Here is a 9,834-nt window from a genome sequence, read left to right as displayed (position 1 = left end):
TTAAAAAAAAAAAGGGTTGAGGATGTTGCTCAGTGAAAGGCTGTTTTCAGTCTCTAGTACTGGAAGGAAGAGGAAGAGACCGGGGCAGGAAGGAGAGAGCGAGAGAGAGACTGAGCTGACAGAAGAGGGAAAGAGCCAAGGTGCGACAAGGAGGAGATGTAAACAGAAGCGGGCAAATGCAGTTTTGAGGAAGAAGGCAAGAGCCAGAGCGGGGCGGAGTCCTGGCCATTTGTGGCGCGACACCGCCATCTGCTGGCCACCTGGAGGGTTGCAGCAAAGCCTTGCGGCACGCCGGTTCTCAGGTCGTCCTTTAGCAGCCCGGACAAGGGGACTTCAGCTCCGACTACCCGGGGCTGGCCTGGCCTCGCCACTCCCGAGCCCCGAATGGGCAGCAGACAAGAGCTTACCTTCCAAGTATTCGTGGCAGTTTGGAGATGGGTAAAGTTTCAGTTTTAGTCATTACCTCATGGTTCGAGCCCCACATTTGTAGGTGTTTTGCCTTTCCTTTTCCTTCTTTTGTTTTGGTACTGGGGATCAGGGCCTTTGCTCTGAGTTACATCCTCAGCTAGTTTTAAAAGTTTTTACTTTTTTTTTTTGTACTGGGAAACTCAGGACCTTGTACTTGCCAGACAGGTGCTTGTGCCACTGAGCTATCTCTCCCGCCCAAAAGCTTGCACGCTTCTGACAGATCGATAAGCCGCTGCAGTGCCCAGGCGGGGCTCCACCTCCAGCTCGGCCTGTGAGGGCCCTGGGACTGCAGTGCCCTCGGCTGCAGGGGCCAGCACGGGTGCACTGGGTGGAGAAGGAGCCGGGCTCGGCAGCCCCACCTTCGCTCTGCTCACCAGGTCCTCCAACGGCTGATTTGCATGTGTCTTTATTTATTTTTTTAAATATTATTATTTTTTCTTTTTGTATTTTGGGGAAGGGTCTGCAGGGTGTTCAGGGTCTCACTACTAGATCAGATTAGTGATCCGGCTGTTTACAGCCTCCCAAGAGCTGGGATTACAGGTGTGCACCACCACGCAGTCTCAGCTATCTGCCCTCTCAGCATGCCCCGGGGGCGGGCCGTCATGGCAGGCCGGGGGATCGAACCCCAGGCCCCTGTGCTTGCTTGCAGGCCCTTTAATCTGGCATGTTTCTTTTAGAAATATTTCATTTTCAGCCTAGCAGAGTGGCATACACCTCTAAGCCCAGTGCCTGGGAGGCTGAGGCAGGATGATCACCATGAATTGGAGGTCAGCTGAGCTACATAGTTTAAGGCCAGACTGAAGGACAGCAAGATCCTGACTCAAAAAAACAAAACAAAAAAATGTTTTCTGTTTTCATTTTGGACTCTTAGATGTGCTCACTGCAGCACATCAGGAAAGCAGAGAAAACCCACAAAGAAAAACAAAAAGTATTTTATACTTTTTCCAGTCGATGATAAACAAACGTTCAGGTGACAGGAAGGCCCAACTCTGGCTCCCAGGGGAGCACCTGCTCAAGGTCAGCGTGCTGTCTCGGTCCCTGTGGTCGCTGAGGCACTCCCTGCGCATGGGCACAGGCTGGCTGGCCTGAGACCTTGGCTCGGCTCCAGTTACAAGGGGGGCCAGCCTAGCCTGCGGCCCTTTTCCTTCTCCTGGAGGCCTCAGCGTTGACCCAGCTGCTGTGGCTAAGCTGCCTCCCTGTGAGAAACCTGGTGTCACTGGATCCCTGGAGGCTGCACCCTGCCTCCCCCCAGTCACACAGTCACTTCTAGGACTCCTCTCTTTATTTCTGTGAGGGAGTCCGGGCTCCTTCCCCTCCAGCCACGCAGTTGGCCTGGCTGCTGACCCTCAGCAGCCCCTCCATCTAGGCCGGGGTGCTCCCGAGGGGCCTTCTGGGCCAGCTCTGCCCTGTGGCTCTCAGTAGAGCTGCTGGGGCCTCCGCCAGCGACGCCAGGCTGCCCGGGAAGGAGCCCTGCCCTGCCTTGCCTCACAGCCAGGCAGGGAGACAGAAACCAGTCCCGGCGCTCGGGGCTCTCACAGGCCCAGGCCCAAGAGGGATCCAGGAAGACTTCCCAGAGGAAAGGCACAGACGAGGGGCTCACAGAGAGGGAGTGGCGAGGGGGCCGGTGGGCGAGGGCATCAGGGCATCTGGCCCGGCACACACAGGGCAGAGCAAGGGTGACTGTGTGACTGGGGGGAGGCAGGGTGCAGCCTCCAGGGATGTCCTGAAGGAGCCAGGGGGCTGGGCCGGGGGCTGCTGACGCCGGGTGGGCTCAGCGTGCTCTGAGAGGGCCTGGGACAGGCAGGACAGGAGCGGCCAGGCAGTGTCCACCGCATCGTCCAGAGTCCCAAGGCCTCACACAGGAGCTGCTGGCTCCGGGGACTGAGCTTCAGAGGCAGCGACCGAGACGCGGAGTCGGTCACCTGGAGTTGCTTCCCCGGCCTGGCCCAGCCAGGAGAGGGCCCGAAAGCCACGCGCAGGCCGAGGCCAGGGAGCAGGAGCCGCGCCCAACAGAAAGCCCTTCTGTGCAAGCGCCGTCCACTGCTTACTGAAAGAGGCTCTGCAGGGCCTAGTGCTGGCCCAGGGGACACACGGGCTGTGCCCACCCGCTCAGTGTCCACCCTCCCTGACCAGCGGTCCCGCACCGTGGGACACAGCGCCTCCTTAAGCAGGGAAGAGCCCCACAGCTGGGGGCGCCACAGGGAGTCAAGGCGGCTCCACCAGTCACAGCTGCGGGCTCCTTGGTGGCCCAAACTCACTGTGCAATTTGATTTTTCAGGCAGCACACAGGCCACTGCCAGCCAGAGGGCTGCCGCCCATGGGAAGCCATGGCGCCTGAAACTGCTCCCTCTGCTGCAGCTCCAAGAGGCCTCGCTCAGGCCCACGGCCCAGGCCCAGGCCCAAGAGGGAGGCATCTCTGGGGGTTTTGAAGAATACCATGTGTGGGATGGGCCCAGGCCCAGGGTGAGGTCCCACCAAGGCTGCCTGGCCTGCCCCACCCGCCCGCCCGCCCGGGCAGGGGGCCTGCGAGGGAGCCTGTACCATGAAGGAAGCAAAGCTAGGCGCCACAAGCCAACAGCCACCTCCACCAAAGCCAGGCTGGCCAAGGGTGACAGCTGCCAGCAGTGGAGAGGAGTCTCCTTGCTGACAGGAGCTGTCCCCAGAGATGGAGCCGCTCCCGGGATCTGTGACACTCCCTCTGCCCCCACCCATGCCCATGGGACCCAGCAAGGGACTGCGGCTCATCCAGAGCCTCCTGCCTGCTCCCAGGGCCCAACAGAGGCCCGTTCTGGGCTCCCACAAACCCTATGTGTGGCTGAACTGTGGCCTGATCCGTCCTACACTTCCGGAAAGGACTGCCACGTTGGCGCTCACCACCCCGCAGAGTCAGGGACAAACGTGAAATTTCTGTCCCAAATGGAACCCCTGAGTTCCTCAGAACTGAGGAGTGAAGAGGACCTAACCAAGCCAGATGCCACCGTCAGGGTGGCGGGCACTGCCACAGGAGCCACCCACTGAGACAGCCACCAGCTGCACCTGCCTGGCAGGAGCTGAGGGCTAGCGAGGACCACTGTGCTCCCCCTGAACAGGGCCATTGCCCTCGTGACCCCAGCACAAGCCCCTTACCTTCCCGCCTCCCGGCTGGTGCTTCAGGTTCTCAGTGGAGCCGATCTTGGACCTGACGTTCTTCAAGTCGGGCATAGGCACAGGGGCAGTCTGCAGGCGGCTCTTGGTGGAGGACGGCGACTTGGGCGGGGTGCGGACCACGGCCACCTTCTTGGGCTCTCGGGTGGGTGGGGTGGGTAGAGACGGGGTGCGCGAGCGGCTGCCTGGGGTCCCAGGGGAGCCGGGACTGCTGTAGCCACTGCGGTCCCCAGACTTTGCAGATTCGCCTGAGGGAGAAGGACGTGAGTGAGCCTGGGGGCTGCCTCAGGCACGGGTGGGAGCGAGCGGCAAAGCAGCGCCTCCTGCCTGCCCTGTCACTGGGGCAGTGACACCCCAGGAAGGTGGCCATGTGGTCACTAGCACCCCAATACCCCATGGCCCCCACAGTCCCGGGACCAAGCGATGGGCCCCAGCTAGCCCTGTTCTCCAGTGCGTCCCTATCCCTCTCTGGAAGCGATGACTGGCAGTCCTGCGCAGCTGCACGGGGAGAGCTCGCTTCCGCACGGCCTTCCCCAGCAAGGGCACCATGGTGCCAGTGCCCAGCTGCTGCCCTGCAGCCACAGCTTCCCGACCTCTCACCCTGCGGAGGGGCCTGCGCTGCCCGCGGGTGCAGGGCTCCCCCGTGTCCGTCCAGCTCCCTGCACACCCATCCCGGAAAGGCTGCTGGAGGGCTCTTTGCCCACAGGCCCAGCCTGCCTCCTCGGCACCCCTGTGCCAACAGGAGGCTGTGCCCACCCCCCATCATGCCTCAGTTCACTGCTCTGCCTGCCTTACGAGCCAGCATTTCTCAAAGTGGGCCCCAAGGACCCCTGAGTCAGAGTCTCCGGAGCTTTCCTAGTCATTTTTTTAGGGAGTGGAGTTGCAAACCTCCAGAACCTTTGAAGAAGCCATGGGACTTACAAAATGCAGATTTCTGCCCTCATCTGACAGAGCGGGCCATGTGGAGTGGGGGTACCAAACTGTTGTTTGCCCTCATGCCTCACCCACCGGTGCCCCAGAGGTCCAGGAAGCCTCTGTGACAAAGCCCTCCCAGCAGATGCCCAACGCAGCCAATCAGAAGCTCCAGCCACAGTGTCCCCGCTTTGGGTCTCCCAGCCTCGGTGTCCTGAGGCGTCGGGCGGGCTCCGCAGCAGTGGGCAGTGGATGTCTGTCCTCTGCTTTCCCTCCTCGTACAGGGATGCAGCAGGGGTCTCCGTGAGAGGGCAAGGTCTGGCTCCAGGGTGGGGATGCGCTTCTGTCAGCTCAGCTCCTTTCTAAGCCACTGAATTTCTGAACCTCGGGCAAGTGCATTATCTTCCCGTGTCCTCATCTAGAGGCAGGACAGAGTCCTCATGCCAGGTTGGAAGATGGCATGAACATGTGGGGTCCACCTGGCACCGTAGGAGCTGCGTCTGGAGGTCACACCTGTGTCCTCAGCCACTTGGTAGGCTCAGACAGGAGCAGGGGAGCCTGTAAGCTCGAGACAGGCCTCAGTACCACAGTGAGACCCCATTTCACACACACACACACACACACAAAAAAGCTGGGGGTGCAGATCAGCAGTAAAATGCTGGTCTAGCATTCATGAGTCCCTAGGTGTGAAAAAAACAAAAACAAAATCCAAACTCCTCTACCTGGTAAATGCCAGTGAGGATTTCTCACTACAACATTGCTTTGGGACAACTCCAACTCCCAGCACCCCAAACAGTTGAGACACATGCTCCCCCACCCCCGCCCAAGCCCTTGTCCCTGAAGCAGATGGCGACCCAACCCTGAGTGGATGCACAAAGGACATGGAGGAAAGAGGCAGAGTGACCCACCTGCGCTCAACTCTAGGGCAGCGCACATGGCCCAGCAGGCCCAGCCCTGCCAGCCCCCCCACCCCCCCGGGACAGCACACACACCACAGGGCCCCAGCCCTGCCAGCCCCTGGGGACAGCACACAGCACAGGTTGGGAAAGCAGCCCCAGGATTACCTCTCTCAGGTTTTGCCCCAGCAGGGGGTGGTTTTCTCTGCACTTGCTTGAAAGCTTAAGAAGAGAAACCCACAGACAGCCTCCTTACAGTCAGGATTAGCTAATCTCCAGCTCAGCACCCTGGCCAGCACAGCAGGGGCAGTGGCAGGCAGCGTGCAAGTGCAGGGAGGGCCAGCCCTGCAGCAGCCTGGGGCACCAAAACCCCCACGAGGCCGACCCTTTGTCGGCTACAGCACAGAGCCAGCAGGCACAAGGTCCAGTGAGAACATCGGGACTAGAACTGCACACACATCAAATCCAAGTTCCATTAGTTCCTCTTTGATCACAAGCATATGAGAACACCAGGTGAGCACACGCTAGGCAAAGCCACAGCACCAGCGACTCCTAGGGGCACGGCATGCCACACTCCTGGGGGGGCTCTGTGGCCACCTCTAGCCAGACCCACAGAGCCAGGAACAGGTGGCCAGGGCACCAGGAGGGGGCCTGTCCCTAACAGCACTGCGGACCTGCAACAGCTGGACAAGCAGGGTCCTCAACACTGACTGAGTTTTACTACTTGTGGGGCCCTGGTGGCCAGGCCCAGTGTGGCGCTGCTCGGCTGAGACCTTCCGAGCTGCCAGGAGTCTCCCAGAGCCCTGGGCAGCGCAGCAGTGCAGGTGGGCTCTGTGTGAGACCACGCGCAGCGCTGGGGCTGCGGCTCCGTGGTTCCAGACAGCAGTGCCCTGTGGCACTCTGGGGGCTGAACACACTGCCCGCAGGGGCTGCCTCCTCGGAGCCCTCGGTCTGGGGTGAGAAATGCTCAGAGAAAGCCCTGGGAGCTGGTTGTACACAACCTCGGTTTCTTTCTTTCTTTTTTTTTTTTTTAAATTTTATTTATTTATGTGTGTGGCCAGCTCAGCCTACCAGGGGGCGGGGCTGGCTGGCATGCAGTGCTGGGGGATTGAACCGCGGTCCCTGTGCTTTGCTAAGCTTGTTCTAGGTAGGTGCTTTAGACCTCTGAGCCATCTCACCAGCCCCAAAACCTCGATTTCTTTATTGACAGAAAGTGAAGATTTGGGGCCGGGGATATAGCTCAGTGGCATAAGTACCTGCCTGGCAAGCACAAGATCCTGAGTTTGATCCCCAGTACCACAAAAAAAAAAAAAAAAAAAAAAAAAAAAAAAAAAAAAAGTGAAGATTTGACACCTCACTCAGAAAACTGCCAAAAGGAAAGCTGGGCATGGTAGTGTACATCTGTCACACCTGTCACTCCAGGGCTTGGGAGGCTGAGGCAGGATCACAAGTTCAAGGCTAGCCTGGGCTGTACAGTAAGACCCTGTCTCAGAAAAGAGAAGGGAAGGGGGGAAAGGGAGAACGAGGAGGGAGGGGAAGGCAAGGGAAGAGGGAAGGGGAGGGAGGGTGAGGAGAAGAGAAGGAAAGGGGAAAGAGGGAATGGGAAAGGGAGGGAGGGGAAGGGAAAAGAAAAGGGCCAAAGGACTAAGAAGGAGGCGAACACCAGTGGTCAGTAAAGTGCAGGCAGCGGTCAGTTGCCAGGCATTGACGTCAGCGGCACCTGGGATTAGGCTCTGCACCTTCCAGGAGCTTCCGGAACTCAAGGGAACACTCTTCTTACCAGTGCCGGGCGGCGTCTTTGGGGCAGCTGGGGTTTTGGCTGGAATCCTGGTGGCGCTCGCAGCACCTTTCTGACCGGAAGGGGCTGCGCCCCGGGGTGCAGCGCTCTTTGTTCCAGTTTTGCCATCAGCCCCCTGTGAACCAAATCAGAGCAACGGAGTTCTTATCTTAGGAACGAAGACCTCTCCGGAGTCAAGGTCCCCCTCATTTGCCAGCTTGACTTAGGGGGTTGGACACAAGGGGAACCGTCCGCCTGCTGGACGTAGAGCATGCCTGCCACCTCCAGGCTGCTGCGCACTGGGGCCCACCGCCTCACCCCTCTGCTACGTGCCCTAACTCCTCTCAGGGTAGCTGTCTGCATTAGTTATCAGCGCTGTACAAACAAGTTTTACCAAGTCAACAGGGCTTGCAGCAGCAATAGCAATTGGGGTTAAAGGATGGGACTACGGGAGGCCACACCACGAGGCACACCCGCTTTTGGGCTCTAAGTATGGATGTATCTGCCGAGAGTGAGCGGCTGGCTTCCCAGGGCTCCACGGAGAGGCTGCAGGCCCTGACCTCCCACCGAGCCTGGGTAAGAGCGCTGAGCATTTTCCAAGCCCCATTCAGGTCTCGGTGACCCTTACGTCCTCGGTAACCCGAGGAGCCCTTGCTGCGTAAGCACTGGAGAAGGGCTGGAGAGGGCTGCATGGCGCAGCAGGCAGCCATTGGCCTGCTTCCCCAGCTCACGACCCGGATGTGCATGAGCTCCAGAGAGCAGCCTGAGCCGGAGCCACACACAAGCCGGCTCGGGAGGGAGCAGGCTGGTGGAACACGCGCTGCAGGCCCGTGGAGGCCAGAGACGGGCGCGGAAAGGGCCCCTCCTCCCGCCCTCCTTCTCCCCTTCCTTCCCTCCCTCCTCCTTCCCTTCTTCCTTCCTTCCTCTTTCCCTCCCTCCCTCTTTCCCTCTTCCTTCCTTCCTTCCTTCCTTCCTTCCTTCCTTCCTTCCTTCCTTCCTTCCTTCCTCCTTCCTTCCCAGTACTTCCTTGCAGTTACTAAGCTATGAAGCCAGGGCCTTCACAATGAGCTCCACTCCCAGCCCTTTGAACATTTTTCTTTTTTCTTTTCTTTTCTTTTTTTTTTTTTGTGGTACCAGGGATTGAACTCAGGACCCTGGACCCTGTGCTTGCCAGGCAAGCATTTATTCTGATGAGCTATCTCCCCAGCACTCATTTTTCTCTTTGGAAACAGGTCTTTCTAAGAGTCACTGAGTTGCCCAGGAAACTTGCAGTCCTCCTGCCTCAGCTTCCCAGTGTGCTGGAATTGGGGGCATGAGGCACCATCCCCAGCTAAGAGCAGCTTCCCAAGGAGAGTCTCCGGCTGTCTCAGGGCCGCCACTTAGAGGAGAAGGCATAGCCTCCTTTCCTTTGTCAGTCAGAACTTCAGTAGACACGCAGCCCTTCTCTGTAAACATGAAGGGTCTCAGGAGCTAAGAAGACACATCTGAGTGAGTGCCACCTGAGCAGCCCAGCTCGTGCCAAAGGCAGTCTCCCCACCTCGCGTTCCACCTCCTTTGCTCCAGAACTGCCAGCGCGGGGTGTGGCAGTAGAGGCATGTTTAGGAGAGGAGGCTTGGGGCACACAGCAGGGCTGCAGGGCTTGATCAAAGGGTCTGAGCTACCAGGAGTGGGGTGTGTGGGGCTAAGGCCAGGCCTGTTTCTCGGGGTTTGAGCACAGGAAGGCTTGGATGTCTTAAACATAAACATAAATCAAGACCAAGTCAGCACAGGGGGAGGGAAAATGAGCTCGAAGAAAGAAAGCAACCAAGCACAACGCTGGCATCAGCGCTGAGGGCGGCACTCACACGCAGCTCGGTCAGGAGCCGCCTGGCCCTTCTGGTGACAGTGCAAGAAGCCCGCGCTCCCTCTTCGCGGGCTCCTCTGTCAGCACAGAGGAGCGCCCCAGTGCAAGGTAGGCAAGCACCGCGCCGCTCGCACCGCCAGAGCTGGTATGTGGAGCGCGTGTGCAGCCCAAGTCAGCACCTCGCAGAACTCTGAAGAGCGCGAAGCGTGGACAGAAGTCTAGCACGTTCCGTCTGCAGCCTGGCTCTCATTGCGCCTCCCACGTTGGAGAACACTGGTGAGGGGTGCTTCAGCTTGGTAAGCAGAGGAGATCAGCAGGTGCAAGAGGCTCAGGTTGACTCTTTTTTTTGCGGGGGGGGGGGATTGAACTCAGGCCCCTGCGCTTGTGTATTCCACTGAGCCATCTTCCCGGCCCCTCAGGTTGACTCTTAAGAACAGCTCCCAATGGGGCACGGGTCAGAGCTGCCCTGGAGCAGGGTACTGGAAGCACGGGGACTAGGAGGGGACACAGGCTGAGGCTGGATCTGGGGTCTCAGGGTGGGAGTCGGGGCCACAGAGCAGGGGCCTGGGCTTCTGTGGTATGTTTCTCATCACCTTCAGATTCTCTGCTCGAGCGGCTGAGACCTTTTCTATGTCCTCCTTGTCAAGAAGGAGATCCCTGGCCAGGGATGTGACACAGCTCAGTAGCACAGTGCCCGCCTAGCATGAGGTCTCGAGTTCAAGATCTGATATAAAAAGAAAAGACGGGATCCTGGATACACCAGAGCGCAGGCCCAGCGTGTGAGCGAGACTGCC

The 9,834-nt window shown here is 59.1% G+C and overlaps 1 protein-coding gene across 19 annotated transcripts in view; it reads right to left on the bottom strand.

Annotated features, from left to right (window-relative positions):
• The window catches only part of Mapt (microtubule associated protein tau), a 97,694-nt gene that overhangs the window by 17,898 nt on the left and 69,962 nt on the right, over nucleotides 1-9,834 (bottom strand). For 8 of the 19 annotated variants that reach the window (XM_023713951.1, XM_023713956.1, XM_023713961.1 and 5 more), the window contains 3 exons: nucleotides 7,141-7,333; nucleotides 5,589-5,642; nucleotides 3,595-3,860 (listed from right to left, as the gene is read on the bottom strand). In XM_023713951.1, coding sequence (XP_023569719.1) covers nucleotides 3,595-3,860; nucleotides 5,589-5,642; nucleotides 7,141-7,333 — 513 coding nt within the window. The remainder of the gene's footprint in view (nucleotides 1-3,594; nucleotides 3,861-5,588; nucleotides 5,643-7,140; nucleotides 7,334-9,834) is intronic. The other 11 variants (XM_023713957.1, XM_023713960.1, XM_023713964.1 and 8 more) reach the window with 2 other exon arrangements.

Source organism: Octodon degus, unplaced genomic scaffold, assembly GCF_000260255.1.
Source record: "Octodon degus isolate 3935 unplaced genomic scaffold, OctDeg1.0 scaffold00033, whole genome shotgun sequence".
Lineage (NCBI taxonomy): Eukaryota > Metazoa > Chordata > Mammalia > Rodentia > Octodontidae > Octodon > Octodon degus.
This window is presented reverse-complemented; position numbering and strand designations above follow the sequence as displayed.